The following is an 18,305-nucleotide window of genomic DNA, read 5'->3' as shown; positions in this document are numbered from 1 at the left end:
GGGTTTCCTTTTGGGGTGATAAAACTGGACTGGAACTAGGCAGAGGTGATGGTTGCACAACACTGTGAATGTACTAAATTGTACATGCGAAATAGTTAATTCATATTATGTAAATTTTATGTAAAAAACAAAACAAAACTAGGGGGCGCCTGAGTGGCTCAGTCAGTTAAGAGTCCAGACTCCTGATTTCAGCTCTGGTCATAATCTTGGGGTCACGGGATCAGAGCAAGCACTGTGTCGAGCTCTGTGCTGGGTGTAGTACCTACTTGGAATTATTCTGATTCCTTTCTCTCTCTATCCCTCCCCGATTTGCTCTCTAAATTAAAAAAAAAATAATTAGAGGACTGTACAGAGATCAATGAAAAATGAAGATTTCTCTAATTCTGACTATATAGTTTGAAATATTATTTTATGAAGCCTTATAAAGTAAAACATTTTCATTTTATAGTCCAAGGAAAGATTCATTAAATGGAAGAGTTTAAATGAGCAGTACCATAGAATATTAAGTAATCAAACAGCAAAAACACCACATCAACTTGGATTTCTTTGCTTTAGATTAGGACTACAGATATTAGGTACATGGTGAGTAAAGCCATATGTTTACATGTTCTGTTTTCTCACAAGATTACTAACCTTCCTAAGCTTAACTACAAAATTAGTTTTCTCCTTAATCAAGGACTTCCATTCTATTTTCTGTACCTCCGTAAGACATATTTCATTCTTCCAAAAATATATAAAACAAGGGTAAATCCTTCTTTGATGCTTTGGTATACTATTTGATAGGGTTGCATGAGACATAATTACATAGAAAAATTATTCACTGCATACCTAACATTCAGATGTAACTAGGCGTCCTTTATTTTTGTTTTATCTGGCAATTCTACCCCACAGGACACTGAAATACAAATAATTTTTTTAGTATAAGTATTTCCCAAACACTGCATAGGATATATTTATACTGAAAATTATTTGTTTACCTATATTAAAATTTAATCAGGTACTCTGTATTTTATCTGGCAACCCAAGGTATTTGGCAAGACAGAACTAAGTATTTATTCAAGATGTCCCTGAAAGAATGCCTGCTATTTTGTCCTATTCCATCAGCCCTAACAAGACTTGTTCAGGGCAGAATACAAGTCTATGATGCTAAGACAAAGCACAAAGCACAAAACCTGTCTCTCCAAGTCTGTAAAGGGCATATGTTCATCTTAACATTGGACTTCTAATTCTAGGCACAAGCTACCATACATTAAATAGGGCATCTCTGCTGGTACACTGGGAAGCAGTGTAACAGAAGAGGCATTTCTGAAAAGTACTAAAATAAAGATCAGTAAAATTATTGAGGACAGTGAAAATGAGTTCTCCATAAGACACTGGCAAAAGACAATTCTTCAAGGTCTCTTACATTTTTGCAAGTCCTCTGAGCAGAATCAATGACTGTCCTCATTCTTTTCAAGGGTATCTGTATTGAGAACAGCCTGGGAAGGTAGGGACACCTTTTCCTTAGGAGCAAAGGGTAGGTTTGCTTACAGTCTTGGTAGATAAAGACTTGCGTTGGAACAAACGTGGCATGTCCACGTCCATTACAAAGTATCTGGGACCCTTAATCACAAAGTTTTTTCTCCTGCAATGCAATACACTAGCGTGAACCTGGCTTTCTTTATGTTGGGGTGTGGAAACCGGGGCTTAAGAAAGGAGTGCAAATGATAACACTAAGGTTACTGGAGTTGCTGCAACAAAGTCCTTTGTCTCTGATCTCCTATCTTCTGCTAGCATTAATCATTCTGTGGAGGTTATCTTATTTGCTTGTAAGTTCTTCACAGATCTCAGATCCTTTACAGTTCTTGACACATAAAAATTTCATTTTAATTTCAACTTATTTTTGCTTTTGATAAGTTATCTCACTTGATAATCCATATTTCAGTTTGAAGTGACAAAGATATCTTTCACTTATAATAAATACTTTAATCTTTTTTTCCAGCTATATCAAGAGATAACTGATAGAAAACATTGTGTAAGTTCGAGGTGTACAGTGTGTTGATTTGATAGACTTACATATTGCAAGATGATTACCACCTCAGCATTAGCTAATACCTCCATTGTGTCACATAATTATCATTTCTTTCTTGTGGTGAGAACCACTAAAATTTACTCTCTTAGTAACTTTCAAGTACAGAGTACAGTACTGTTAACTAAAATACCACGCTATATATTAGATCCCCAGAAATTATTTATCTTATAACTGAAAGTGTGTACCCTTTGAACGATAGCTCCCAATTTCACACCACCCTTCCTTCCACCTCTGGTAATCACCATTCTAATCACTGTTTCCATGAATTCAGTTTTTTAAGAATCTATATATAAGTGATATCATATAGTATTTGTTTCTGTCTGACTTGTTTGCCTTAGTATAATGCCCTCAAGGTCCATCTGTGTTGTTGCAAATGGCAGGATTTCCTTTCTAATAGCTGAATAATATTCCATTGTATATACTGGGTTTTCCCTCAATATCCAAAAACAAAGAATTCCTAATGAAACCTTTCTTAAGCTGAAATGGCATAAAGCGAAACAGCAATGATCATTTTATAAAACCAAAACTTTTTGTTATTTCTTTTGGTCAGTGAAAGCAGGTAACCAATGTAGGTCTTTCATAAAAGCATAGTGGCATTAAATCAAACTTTCAGATATCAGGGGAAACCTGTATATAGCAGATCTTCTTTATCCAGTCATTCATTGATGGACACTTAGTTTATTTCCATGTCTTGGCTATTGGGAATAATGCTGCAATAAACATGGGAGCACAGATATCTCTTTGAGATCCCGTTTTCTTTTCCTGGAAGTGATACCGCTAGATCAAAGGGTAGTCCTATTTTAAGAAACTTCCATACCGTTTGCCATACTGGCTGCACCAATTTACATGCATACCAAAAGTGCACACGGATTCTGTTTTTTCCACATCCTTGCCAACACTTATCTCTTGACTTTTTAGTAACACTCATTCTAACAAGTATGAGGTGATAACTAATTTTGATTTTGATTTGCACTTTCTAGATGATTACTGACATTGTGCATCTTTTCATATATCTACTGTTTTTTTGTATGTGTCTGCATAAATAGATCTTTAGCTCCTCTATACATTTTTAATCAGATTTTTTCTACTGAGTTGCATGAATTCTTTATATATTTTAAATATTAACCCTTTATCAGATATATGACTTGGCAATATTTTCTCCCATCCATTAGGTTGCCATTTCATATTGGTGATGGTCTCCTTTGCTTTGCAGAAGCTTTTTAATTTGATGTAGTCCCACTTGTTTATGTTTGCCTTTGCTTTTGGTGTCAAATCCAAAATAACATTACCAAAACTAATGTCACCAGGGAGATTTTCCCCTATGTTTTCCTCTAGGGGTTTTATGGTTTCAGGTCTTATGTTATTAAGTTGTTAATTCATCTTGAGCTAATTTTTGTGAGCAGTTTAAAATAGGGGTCCAATTTCATTCTTTTGCATGTAGTTATCTCGTTTTCCCAATACCACTTATTGAAGAGACCACCCTTTCTCCATTGAGTATTCTTTGCTCTCTTGTCAAATGTTAGTTGGCCGTATATGCAAGGGTTTATTTCTGGAGTCTTGTTTCCATTGTCTATTTTTATGCCAGTACCATACAATTTTCATTACTATGGCTTTGTTGTATAGTTTGAAAACAGGAAATGCGATGCCTTCAGCTTTGCTCTTCTTTCACAGTATTGCTTCGGTTATTTGGGATCCTTTGTGGTTCCATATAAATTTGAGAACTGTGTTTCTTCTATTTCTGTGAAAAATACTATTGGAATTTCAATAGGGATTGAACTGAAACTATAGATGGCTTTAGATAGTATGGATATTTAACAATATTAATTCTTCTGATCAATGAACATGGGCTATCTTTCCATGTGTTTGTGTCTTTGCTTTCTTTCATCAAAGTCTTGTCATTTTCAGTAATAGCTCTTATAGCTCCTTGCTTAAATTTAGTCCTAAGTAGTTTTTTTTATTTGATGCTATTTTGAATGAGACTGTTCTCTTTATTTCTTTTTTTAGGCATTTCATTGTTAGTGTACAGAATCCCAACTATGTTTTATATGTTGATATTATATCCCACAACTTCACTGAAACTGATTAATTCCAACAGTTTTTTGATGGAGTGGTAAGCATTTTCTTTTTAAATATGTAAGATCATATCACCTGCAATCAGAGACACTTTACACCTTCCTTTCTGATTTGGATGCCTTTTTTTGCTTTTTATTGTCTCATTGCTCTGTTTAGGACTTCCAGTACTTTGCTGAATACAAATGATAAGAATGGGAATCCTTGTCCTATTTGTGATATTAAAGCAAAACCTTTCAACTTTTCACCATTCAGTATGAGGCTAGCTGTGGGTTGTCATGTTATTATTATATTGGGGTATATTCCTTCTATACCCAATGTGTTGAGAGTTTTTATAATGAAAGGATATTGTATTTTGTCAAATGCTTTTTCTGCATTAATGTGATGATATGATTTTAGCCTTTCATTCTATTAATGTGGTGTATCACTTTTATTGACTTATCAAGCCATCTTGATCCCAGGGATAAGTCCCATGTGATTATGGTGTATGATCCTTTTAATCCACTATTAAATTTAGTTTGCTAATATTTTGTTAAAAATTTGTGCATGTTGGGGCACCTGGGTGGCTCAGATGGTTGAGCGTCTGCCTTTGGCTCAGGTCTTGATTTCCAGGTCCTGGGATTGAGTCCCCCCCCACATTGGGCTCCCAGCTCAGTGGGGAGTCTGCTTCTCCCTCTGCCTTACCCCCTGCTTGTGCTCTCTCTTTCTCTATATATAATGAATAAATAAGGTCTTATTTAAAAAAGAATTTTTGCATGTTCAATTTTCTATATTCATCAGGGATATTGGACTGTAGTTTATTTCTCTTGTAGTCTCTTTATCTGGCTTTGGTATCAGGATAATGCTGGCATTGTAAAATGAGTTTGGAAGTGTTCCTTTTTGAATTTTTGGTGAGAAAGATTAGCTTTAATTCATTTACATATTTGGTAGAATTCACCAGTAAAGCCACCTTTTCCTAGACTTCTCTTTGCTGAATAATTATTGGTTATTGATTTAATCTCTTTACTCATTATTTGTTCAGATGTTTCTATTTCTTCATGATTTAGGTTTATGTTTCTAGGAATTTATCCATTTCTTCTAGGTTATCCAATTTATTGATTTTTAATTTTTCATGTTAGTCTCTCATGATCCTTTGTATTTGTGTGGTTTTAAGTTGTACTGTCTTCTCTTTCATTTCATATTTTAATTATTTGCATCTTTCTTTTCTCAGTCTAGCTAAAGGTGTTGATTTTATTCTGTCAATAAAACCAGTTCTTTTGTTTTGTTGATTTTTCCTATTATTTTTCTTATTTTAATACTTATTCATCTAATATTTGTTATTTTCTTCTTTCTGCTAACTTTGGGTTTAGTTTGTTCCTTTTCTAGTTCCTTGATGTGAAAAATTAAGTTAGTTATTTGAGATTTTGACCCACTGGTTATTCAGGAGTATTGTTTAACTTCCACATATTTGTGATTTTCTCAGGTTTCCTTCTGTAATTGATGTCTAGTTTTATACTATTATGGTTGAGAAAGATACTTGGTATGATTTCAATCTTTTTAAATTTGCTAAGACTTACTTTTTTGACCTATCATATGATCTATCCTGAAGAATGTTCTGTGTACACCTGAGAAACATGTGTTCTGTTGTTGTTGAGGTATCTTACATACGTTTGTTAGATCCATTTGGTCTGATTATGGTTCAAGTCCAATCCAATGTTTCCTCATTGATTTTCTACCTGGATGATCTATCCATTATTGAAAGTGAGGTACTGAAGTCTCCTACTATAGCTGTATTGCTTTCTATTTCTCCCTTCAGATCTGTTAGTATTTACTTAGCATATTTAGGTGCTCCAATGCTGGGTCCATATATACTTTAAATGGTTAGATCTTCTTCATGAACTCACCCCTTTGTCATTATATAATGGCCTTGTTTCCTGTTACTTTTGGCTTAAAGTCTATTTGGTGTGATTTAGGTATAGCTTTCCTTAACAAAAAACCAAAGAACAGCAACAACAAAAAAGTGTAGCTATCTTTACTCTTCTGAGGTTTCTGTTTACATCGACTCTTTTCCCATCACTTCACTTTGTTCCCACGTAGGTCCTCAAAGCTGAAGTGAGTCTCTTGTAGGCAGCATATAGTTGGTTTTGTTTTATTTTATTTATTTATTTATTTATTTATATCCATTCAGACACTCTTTGACTTCTAGAGAATTCAATTCATTTACATTTACAGTGAATGCTGATATGTAAGGATTACTAAAGCCACCTTAGTAGTTACTTTCTGGCTGTTTTATAGTTCTCTTCTTCCTCTCTTGCTGTCTTCCTTTGTGAACTGATGATTTTCAATAGTGCTATGCTTTGCATCTCTTCTCTATCTTTTGTGATCTACTGTAGTTTTCTGCTTTGTGGTTATCATAAGGCTTACATAAAACATCTTGTAGATTAACATAGATGTAATAGTTTATTTTACACTGATAACTTCAATCTCATTAAAAAACTCTATCCTTTTATTCTTCCTTTTGTTTCTGATGTCATAATGTACCACTTTTAATAATGTGTATTCACTAACCAATTATTGTAGCTGTAGTTATTTTTAATATGCTTGTCTTTTAAACTTTACATTAGGATTAAGTGATTAACATACCATATTACCATACTAGAGTATTGTGAATTTGACTATATACTTACTTTACTGGCATGTTATATATTTTCATGATTTTTATGCTGTAACTAGTACCCTATCATTTAACTTTGCAAATTCTTTTTAGTATTTTATTTATTTGACAGAGTGATAGAGCGAGCAAAAGTAGGCAGAGTGGCAGGCAGAGGGAGAGGTGAGGAAGAAATAGGCTTTCTGCTGAGCAGGGAACCGGATTCAGGACTTGATCCCAGGGCCCTGGGATTATGACCTGAGCCAACGGCAGACACTTAACTGACTGAGCAACCCAGGTGCCCCAACTTTGCAAATTCTTTTCTGAATTTCTTGTAAGGCAGGTCTAACAATGATGAATTACTTCAGCTTTTGTCTAGGATTATCCTTATTACTACTTCATTTATGAGAGAGAACTTTGCCAGAAAGAATATTTTGATTGGCAGGTATTTTTTAAGCATTCTGAATATATCATCCCAACTCTCTTCTGCTCTATAAGGTTTTTGCTAACAACCCCACTGATTGTAGGTTACAATCTTCTTTTTCTTGGAACTTTCAAGATTTTCTTTGTCTTTGATTTTTGACAGTTTTATTATACTGTATTTTGGAGAAGATCTCTTTAGGTGGTTTGGTGACCTATAAACTTTATGTACTTGGATATCCAAATGTCTTCCCATGTTTGGGAAACTCTCAGTAATTATTTCTTTAAATGGGTTTTTTTTTTGCCTCTTCTCCCTCTCTTTTGCTTCTGGAACTCCAATTATTAAAAATTATTTCTTTTGATGGTTTCTCATAGATCAGGCATGCTTTCCTCACTCTTTTTCTTTCTTTTTTCTTTGCTCTCCTCTGATTGGAATTTTATGTTCCTATCTTTTATCATAGATTCTTTTTTTCTGTTTGGTCCATTCTGCTGTGACTGTGCTATCTGTTGCATCTGTCATTTTATAAACTGAATTCTTCAGCTCCGGAATTTGTTTTTGGTTATGATTTCTTTGTTAATCTTCTCATTTTTGTGTATTGTTTCTTGATTTTGTTGAATTGCCTTTCTGTGTTTTCTTGTAGCTCACTGAGTTTCCTTAAAATAGTTATGTTGAATTCTTTATTAGGTAAATCACAGATTTCCATGTTTTTGGGTTTAGATACTGGAGGACTGTGATCCTTTGGTGATGTCAGTGTTTCATGTCCTTTGGAGTTGGGTTTTTCTTTTTTGGGGGGTGGGCAGAGGGAGAGAAAGAATCTTAAGCAGTCTCCATGCCCAGTGTCTGATGTGGTGTTCAGTGTCACAATACACATCTGAAATCAAGAATTAGATGTTAACTGACCGAGGGACCAGCGCCCCTTGTGTTCTTTGCAGTTTTGCATTGCTATCTGAACATCTGAAGTGGCAGCCACCTCCTCCAGTATTTACTGTCTTCAGGGCAGAAATACCTCTCTTCAGTCCAGCCAGAATTTCTGAGGCTTTCTCAGACCTTCTATGGATATATTTGCTTCACATTTCTTGCTCCCTCTTGTGGTAGACTTTATTATTATACGCCTTCTCCCCTTACTGCCACACACCTGGCTGAGTGCTGACCCCCACCTTTATTTCCCAAATGTGGTGCTACAGCTCCTTTGTGGTCTTCCTGGCCTGCAGCGACAGATCTGCTAAAGCTTGCTCTCACTAATGTCTTCAGCTGTGCACACAGGGAGCCATCTGCAGATTAGAAGGGAGAGTGTGGATGAGGGCATGTGGGATGGTGGAGGTTCTCATGGCCAGTTGGAGGGATTCACAGGTGAAGTTCATAGGCAGACTTTCAATGGAATCTCTGATGTGAGTACGATGAGTCCCTTTAATGCCTTCTGAGAGTCCCATCTGCCACCTTCCTGTCTATTTCCACCCTATGCCCCAACCATGGAGCTCCTGATTTAGTGATCTAGATGGGGTGAGCAGGGAAGAGGAGTCTCTTTGGTAATAGCCTGAACAGCTAGACAAGCTGGATACTCACTCATCTGTTCTCCCTTTTCTCTGCAGGAAAAATCCCAGGCCAGGAAGGATTCTCGTAGATCAAAGCTGTGCTATCTTGGGTGAGAAGTGATGTAAGTAAAGACGAGCTATTCCTTTTGCTAGAACTCGAATGCAACCAAACTTGTACTTTTTTTTGCTTCAGTGAATGATGGAACTTCTCTGGAAAGCTGAATTTGCACAAAGGCTTTCTCACAACCCTGGGTAACTGCCTAAGTCAGTGCTCCCCAGAAGGTCCCAGACTGTAGCCAAGACGAGCAAGAGCTGGTAAACATGCTACTACAGGGTCAAGACCGAAATCTGTCTGCTTATTATCCAGTCCACAGGTGGGTGGGAGGCCTTGGTATATAGTATTGGATCCCACAGCTCTCACAGTCACTTTTGTTCATGGATAGATGCTAAATTTTTGTTATTGTGAGTGAGATAAAAACAGGGGACATTTTATAGTGCCATCACTGCCTTTTATCTTTTTATGTAATATGGGGTACTGGGAACCATTCACTTATTAATAGTCTCTATGTTTTAATGTGAACATATATGCCACATGACTACAGAATTCTGTAAGTCTAGATGACTTAATTTTCTAAGAAACAGAAAATCTCACTTTCTGAATCTTGATATCAAATAACATGGTAGAACAAATGTCAAAATAATTAATTACATTGTTCTTTATAAGTAGAGATTTACATTTCCTCTTTTTAGTCCAACTCTTTGTCTATTTGCTTTCAGCGCAGTAAGAGATTCCATATCATATGTTCACTTCTGAGACTTAGATAAATTGTGCTGCTTCTGAATACATTAGACAGCCTACAGACTTTATTATAGCCAACTCCGTCTCAATACAAATTGGACTATTTTGGTTGCTGAAGGCATAAGCAATGTATTCTCAGAATACTGATACACTTTATGAACAAAGTTCCTGTTATCTGCATAAATGGGAAATAAAGGACATAATATACCACCATTTCCACAGTTTTTGTGATATATATGGCAGGGCAGGGCATGATAGGGCAAGGTTTATTATTCTTGGTTAAGCAACAACAGGGCACTTTTTTGCTGTGTCTTAATTACCCTTCCTTATTTCTTTTAGGAGTTAAGTGGGCCCTATTTTGTTAATCTAGAATGGGGCAAAAAAAGGAAGTTTATTGGAAAATTTCCAATTTATCTTTGGCATCTGAATTTCCCATAAGCCCAGTTTTTGTCTTGGCCTTCCTTCTTTGCCCCCTTTTTTCAACATTGTATTTATCAGCTTCTCTCTACTGAGGTTTTACCTTCTGGTTCTTATTCTACCTCAGACAACCCCCTAAAACATTATGCTACAAAGTTGCTTCTGATCCTTACTATCATTCTCTTCTCTGTTTTGATAGGCAGCAAATCAAGTGGTAAAGAATGCAGGCTATGGAGTCATAGTGCTTGGGTTTGAACCCCATCTCTGTCCCTTATTACCTGGTAACAACAAATAAGAACAAACTTATAGCCAAAACGGGAGATTTTACATTTTTCTCAATAGTTGATAGCGCTAGCAGCTGTAAATTCAAAATATGAAAAGTTTGAACAGAATGATTTATAAACGTAACCTAGCAGGCATATTTGGAACACTTAACCCAGCAACATGATGAATATACATTCCTAATATAGGTAAAACAAGTCAAATATTAAAGTACTGAAATCACAGACTGTTTCCTCACCACAATGAAGATAAACCAGAAATCAACCATAAAAAGACAACTAGAAAATTAATATATTTAGAAACAAAGAAACACACCCCTGGAAATAAAGGGCGCTTTAGTTATTAGCAAGAGACAAAGATATAGTCAGATTACCTCAGCATGTGTGGGATTTTTATAAGGATATAAAGTAAGGACACCCAGGGAGCTGACTCTGGAGACAAATAGCCAATTCTTACGAAACTGGAATGCTGTTCATTGCCATTTAGTAAATAATAACTACACTAATATCCTAATATCACTCTAGTAACTGTTGTTTCAGAAGCAAGCATTTGTTGTTCCCTTTTCTGGTCATTCTTCTCTTCTCATGTTTTCTCTATCTCTGACACTCTCTCTGCTTTGCTTTTAACCCTTTTTACTTTCATTCCTGCCTTATAGTAGTTGGTTTATTCATGGTTTCTACTGTCTCATGGCTTTTGCCTATGACCTTCTTTCTCTCTTGGTTTCTGCCATTGTTTAGTAACTGAGTCTCTTTCTTTTGTGTTCCATGCTTAAGTCATCCAAAAGAAATAATGTGAATACTCCAATTACCATTCTTCTAATAGAAACCACCCAAAATCAGCTGATTATGCAGCCGCTCCTTTGAAAAATTACTAGTCCTCCTCATGTCCATGCTGTAGATGATTACCTCTGGGCTAAGTGTTAACCTCTAATTCAGGATGTCAGAGTTACTTGATACAACATGTATCAAGATACAAACACATGGTAACTTTTAGACAAGAAATATCACTGGTCCTTTATTTCAGAAGAAGACTGACTGTGGGAAGGCACTCAATTTCTTGGATTTCTAAGGAAGGGAAAAATGACAACTCCTAATATAGGAAAACGTATCTAGTGTATACTTCATAATAGTTTTATTTACCTTTATTGCTTTAAATCAAAGATTTCCCAAACAAATTATTATTGGTATGTTGTGAGATTTCCCATTTGGGGCTAGTGTATATAAAGTAGTTCTTATGGAGTCCTGTCATTGACCTACATATCGTTTCTGTTTATATACAGAAAATGGAGGAGATGCGTCTATTATTTTAATAAGCCATTTTATATATTAATGAAAAAAAACTAAGTAACCCTAAATCAAAGAATAAATTGCTCACAAAAATTAGAAAATATTGAGAATCAAATGATAAAAAGAACAACATATCAAAACTTGTGGAATGTAGCTAAAGCAGTACTTAGGGGGGAGCCTATAAACTTAAATGTGTGTAACACAAAAGAGGAAATACTACAATTAATAAGCTAACCATCTACTTATAGAAGTTTTAAAAACAGAGTAAAATAAGCCTTTAGAAAGTGAGAGGAAATACTAAAGTCAAAAGCAAACCTAATAAAACAAAACGTGCAAGAGAGAATTAACATCAGGTTAGTTCTTTGAAAAAACTAATAAAATGACAAACTTCTGGTGGGACCGATCAAGAAAAAAAGAATGAAGACACAAATAACTTATATCAGGAACAAAACAGGAAAATGCTACAGATACTAAACAAAACAGGAAATGCTACAGATACTAAATGTTAAAATATGTTAAAAATATAAGTGAAGGATATTATAATTATTTGGTGCCAATAAATTAGTAAGTTTAGAACCCCTTCAAAAACACAATTTATCAAAACTGATTGAAGAAGAAATATAGTATTTCCACTAATATTGTTCAGCTGAACTGAACCACAAGGAACATAATACACATCACAGAAATCCAAACTGAACAATGGTCTACAAAACTACTGGCCAATACTCTTCAAGAAAGACAAAGAAAATAGAACTATTCAGACTGAATAAGTTTAAAGAATTTAATGGGTTATGACAACTGAATGCAATGTGTGATCCTGGATTTGATCCTGGAAAAGGGGAAAAGTCACAAAGGACATTATTAAGACAAATGATAAAATTTAAAATGAGTTTTACATTAGGTATCAGTATTATAACAATATTAAATTTCATAAAGTTGATCACTTTAGTATAGTTAAGCAAGAAAGTACCTTTGTTCTCAGTCAATATACCCTGAAGTATTTACGGATAAAAGAACATGATGCTGGGGCGCCTGGGTAGTTCAGTAGGTTAAGCATCTGCCTTCAGCTCAGGTCATGATCTTAAGATCCTGGGATCAAGCCCCACATCAGGCTCTGCTCAAAAGAGAGTCTGCTTCTCCCTCTCCCTCCATTCTCTCTCTCTCCCTCAAGTAAATAAAATCTTAAAGAAAAAAGAACATGATGCCTCCAATTAACAAATGATTTGGGGAAAAAAATTCATGTACATCTGTATGTGTATATGTATGTACCTAATTATAAAAGAAGGAATGATTAAAGAAAATATGCCAAAATGGTAACTTTGATTCTGGTGAAAAGATTCTGTACTACTTCAGTAATTCCTCTGTAACTTCTCTATTATATTTTATAAGTTTTATGATTTTGTCTTTCATATTTGTTTTCAAGCCACCTGGAATTGAATTTTATATAGTATTTTCCCACATGAACACTTAATTGTCCCAACATCATTTATTTAAAATCCGAACTTTTCCCTGCTGATCTGCATTTATTATGTCCAAGTATGGAGAAGTCTATGTCTGTCCTCTGCTCTGTTCTTCTACCTGCACTAACACTAAAATTAAGACCTCTAGTTTATCAAAAGACAGCACAAAGACAGTGAAAAAAACCAAATTGTGACACAAAAGATTTATTTACAAAAATATAACAAAGGCCAGTATTTAGAATACATAGAAAAGTATTCCAAATCTAGAATAAAAACAAAGGTAATCCTATAGACAAATGGTCAAACAATTTTCAGGCACTTCACAAATAAGTAATCTACACAGCCAATAGTCACATAAAATAGTGCTCAATTGCACAGGTTATCAGAGAGATGCAAATTAAAACCACAATGGTACCAGACCAGCCAGATTTTGAAAATTTGCCAAAATCAAGAGTTTGGGAGTATGCGGAATAACAAGAGCTCTCATCCAGTGTTGGTGGGAGTGAAAACTGGCACCACTTTGGAAAAGAGTGGGGCATCTGCTAGTAAATAACTGATGTTATGCATATCCTGTGGTACAGCAATTTCCCTTACAAGTCAGTCATGCCAGGAAATATGCACAAGAATGTTTGTAGTAGTTTGGTTTGTAGTAGCTAGAAGTTAGAAGCAATCCAAATGTCCACCAACAATAGAGTGGATACGCTAATTGTGGGTATATGCAAATGAAATATACGACACCAACGAAAATTAACAGTCTAAAGCTACTGACAAAAACAAATTAATCTCACAAACACAATCTTGAGTGAAAACAGCAAGATAAAAATAATATACACTGCATGATCTCATTTATATAGAATTCAGTAACATAGGCAGAATAACAATAGACTAAAACAACTTGTATTATTTAGTATGCATAAATGGATGGTAAAACTAAAAGAGAAGTGATAAACTCATCACAAAAGACAGAATGGTGATTATTTCTCAATGTCAGGGTGGGAACAGAAATTGGAAAACACACAGAGGACTTCTGCGCTGTTGACAATTTTCTATTTCCTGATCTGGGTGAGAGTTAAAAGGATATGTGCTTTTAATTAATTGTTAAAATGTGCATGTTTTATGCACTTTTCTGATATTCATGTTTTATAATTAAGAAAAGAAAAATGAAACAAGAAAACTAGTGTTTTTGAGGACCTGCTAGTAGGTCAGGAAAATTAATGTGTGTACAGAACATTTAAGGAGATAACTGGAAAAGTAGTCAGACATTTAGTATATCAAAGCCTCTTGATAAGTTATACAACAAAATTGTACAGAAATGTCTGCACAAGGTCCAAAGTAAGCCTACAGTAAACATGTATGTCTAGATTATACTCCCTCTGACCTTCTGGGTTTGCTGGAGAGAAAGATTCTAAAGTTTAAGATAGCTCTCTTGTTCCTGATTTCTATTCCTAACGACACCTGGCTATCTGGCTATAATACTGTTCTCTGGTTCCAGGGGCTAGACTGTAACAAAATATTTTCTTGTTTTGGTTACATTTGGATGATTTTTCTTACTGGCAGGGATTGTAACTAAGATAGAGCATGTGCTGGGTGGTTCGGTAGGTTAAGTGGCTGCCTTCAGCTCAGGCCATGATCCCAAGGTTCTGGGATATAGTTATGCATCAGGCTCCCTGCTCGGCAGGGAATCTGCTTGTTCCTCTCCCTCTGTCTCTCATCCCTGCTTGTGCTTTCTCTCATTCTGCTCTCTCTCTCAAATAAATAAAATATTTAAAAGAAGAAATCAAACAGTAACACAATAGTAAATGTCTCTTTTCCAATTTATCAACATATGGGTAAATATCAGTCTTTTTATTCATAAGAAATTTCTACATCAAAATAGTCTAACATCGCTTTTTAACTTACCCTCAAAGTATGGTGCTCTTGTGCTAATAAAAGTCTTAGTTCTTCATGTAGCGTTATAACTTCCAGAAACTGTCCCCATAAAGCCATTAGAAGTGAACAAAGTTGTGCAAGATTCATATTTATAAGTTCTGCCAGTTCATCAGGATTTTCTATTTTCTGAAATGACAAGAAAAGAACTTCACTGCTCCCTGAGACTTACCATGTCTAAATATAATGTGTTATTGAGAACATTAATACAAAAGCAAATTTTTAGTTTTAAAAAGAAATGTGTGTGTGTGTGTATGTACATGTGCTTGTATGTGTAGAAATCAAGTGACCAATGGCTTTTCCTATGTGATAGTCACTGTAGCAATTTTCAACAACTTAATTGATCTTTCAGTATCTGAGATATCTTGTTACTGAAATAATGTCAAATATAGTTTAAAATTACAAATCGGGATTCTACAGAGCATGATCAACTTCAAACCCTAGAATTCTGGGAATTTTAAACAATGTACAAATCATGATGAAAGTTATAAAATTTTTAGAAGATAATAAAATCTTAAAATGAGATTTTTTTTTTCTCCAATATGCTAAGTAAAGTACTTAAAAGATCTGTAACTCTTCAGAAGGGAGAGAGATACCTTCTAAAGTACTAACTGCTTTTCCTTCACTCTTATGTTCCTAAGGTTCCATATTGCGTATGGTAATTCTCTTAGAGAGTCGTCAAACACTTCTCTTTTCTAACAATTCCATTTACCCACTGTTTACTGAGCACATTTTAAATGCTAAGGCCCACATTCTGATCTAACTCAAAGATTAATATGAGAAGCTCAGTTTAGTAAGGAAAGAAAAGTGGGTAAACAATTTTAATATACTGTTGTGAGTGTTCTAATAGTGGTATTAAATTACTCATTTATTTAAATATTCACCTAAACTGGTGATACAAGTTAAAATTAATGAATTATACAATGAAATGTAAAATCTTCTATAAGGCATTTGTATTTCTTGAATAGGTAAGGATTTTTGGACAAAGAATAATAAAAGACGATAAATCGGAATGATTCCTCTCTTTTGGACAAGCATTTTTACTATGAGGACAAGTTTTTTGTTAATTCACTGAGGCAGCAGTGTTCAGGCAGATAAAATCTTGCTAGAAAAATCTGCCTTCAATTACTAGTAATACTAGGAAATCTACCGTTAAGTATATAGATAGATGTTGATTTCATTTCCCCATCCTAAAGAAGGCAGAAGTAGTCTATTCAGGTTAAGGTTGAAAGCCATACCATCTATATAGTAATAAATATATAGTAAATCTTTCTATCTGTATCACATCTCTCCAGGGCTCTAGACCCATCACCTACTAGATGACTATATTTGGATGTGAAAAGGAAGGTATTCAAGTTCAGTATATCCTAAAGAGTACTAATTATATCTTTACCCTCCCTTTCTTTAAAAAAAAAAAAAAACACAAAATGTTGCTTATGACATATGATAGATCCTTACTCAGTTTATTTTTACTTCATTTTGAAGCCTGCAATTCTGCAGGCTTTTCTTCTTCCCCCTGCAAACTGAGCTTCTACTTATCTATGCTAACTCAGAGAGGACATAAAACAAAAATTCAGCAAAATTAGTAAGAAGGAAAGGGATGATGTCTTTTTACTCTCGTGACTTTGGTTACCAGTACACAGTAGTCACTAAATATTTAGTAAATGAATAAATGAATGGATGAATAAGGAATTACAGGCTTCAGATAAGGAAAAAGGCCCCCAAATTTATGGACAAACTCAGAAAATGTTGAAAAATTCCAGAATTCTGGAATGGAAGCTAACAGACTCAACATGTAATAAATATTGAATCATCAATGTCTAATAAACCTACAGATGTATTTTGCCCCGGAAAATAGTTTATAGATGTATTAGGAATGAAACAAACAAGTTTTTCACGTCTCTCTTAAGAACATACAGAAAATTAAAGTGCTCTCTAAAATAAATGGGAGCATGCAGACTTCTTCCAAGAACAGTTTCAACGGAGTTTAGAAAAAGACTCGAATAAGCACTTGATAGTAACTAGACAGTGTCGTGTAAGGCAAGCAGTGCTATTCTTAGTATAAATCTACACACAAGTAGAAATAATTCTCTTAGTTCGCCATAGGTTGAATAATGTAAACAACTCTTTTTTTTAATCCCCCGAGAGCAAGGCTGTCTAGATACCTTGCAATTATTAATTTTACTTTTCAGAAATCATGGGACCAAGCTCTGAGAGGACTTCAGTACTTACATTATTAAGAAAGCATCCTTCCAAACATAAATAAACTACTCCTCTAGTTTACATAAATCTTTATAATATGTCTCAAAATATAAATAATAATATTTTTATGTCAAAAGGAAATTAGGATTAAGTTTGACAAGCTGTTTTATATGTATAAAGGCAGGAATAATAAGATCTTACAATGGTAAAGTATTTTCCCAAATAACATTCATTATCTTGTCTTACATGGACATGCACTTTTTCATAGCAGTCACTAATCCTGATTACAAAATATTGCTTACTTAAATAGACTAGGAAAATAGATAAAGAAGAAAATTACGTTCATTTTAGTGTAGAGCCTTTCATTTTTTCAGTTATAAACACAAACTCTAGAATCATATAAACTATTATGCCATTTTCGTTGAGTAAGGATTTTCCTCTATCGTCAATCATTTACTGAAAGCACATTTTTAAGGTTATGTAACTTTTTTAGATTGCAAGTATCTCATAATTCATTTAACCATTCTCTTACTTAGGCTAATATTCTTATATTATAAATTATAATGTATATGAGTCTGATTGTTCATTTGATACTGACTGAAAAGTAATACTCTGTCTTTGGATTATATACTGCCAAATCAATCTCTGAAAAAGATCTCCAAGGTGAGAGATCTATGAGAGATATAAAAGAATCTCTATCTTACCACAGCTCAACAAGCATTACATTATTAGAAAATCACAGCCGATCTGACAGTTTAGAAAAGATATGAGAACACTTAAAATTTTGTTTGATAATTAGTAAAACTGAGTATGTTTCATTTATTAGCCTATTTTGTAAATGGGTATCCTATGCAAACTTGAAAAATGGGAAGTACCAGGTTTTCCTATTGATTTGTAAGAACTCTTCAAGTATTAAATTTTTTACCTAGTCTATCTGCTGCCAAAATTTACCCTAAGTTGTTGATGTTAAACTATATGATGCCCATTTATATACTGAAATTTAAATATGTGTACCTAAAAAATTTATTAGTAATACATGAATACACATATTTTTAAAATTTAATATAGATGGATATAGAGCAAAGAATAAAAATTTCCCTTTATAATCCCATCCTTCATGCAACTCTTTTCTGTATTATTAAGTTTAGAATACATATACACATGTGTAATATATATGTATCTTATGTGTATATATTACGTATATCTCCTT

General features: G+C 34.3%; 1 protein-coding gene across 9 annotated transcripts in view; it reads right to left on the bottom strand.

Moving 5' to 3' along the window:
- FAM135A (family with sequence similarity 135 member A) overlaps window positions 1–18,305 on the bottom strand; it is a 125,629-nt gene that overhangs the window by 44,968 nt on the left and 62,356 nt on the right. For all 9 annotated transcript variants that reach the window (XM_044253914.1, XM_044253921.1, XM_044253966.1 and 6 more), the window contains one exon: window positions 14,867–15,022. In XM_044253914.1, the coding sequence (XP_044109849.1) occupies window positions 14,867–15,022 (156 nt within the window). The remainder of the gene's footprint in view (window positions 1–14,866; window positions 15,023–18,305) is intronic.

Source organism: Neovison vison, chromosome 1 (genome assembly GCF_020171115.1).
Source record: "Neovison vison isolate M4711 chromosome 1, ASM_NN_V1, whole genome shotgun sequence".
In the NCBI taxonomy this organism is placed as follows: Eukaryota; Metazoa; Chordata; class Mammalia; order Carnivora; family Mustelidae; genus Neogale; species Neogale vison.
The sequence above is the reverse complement of the archived record's forward strand: the minus strand, read 5'-3'. Positions and strand labels throughout refer to the sequence as shown.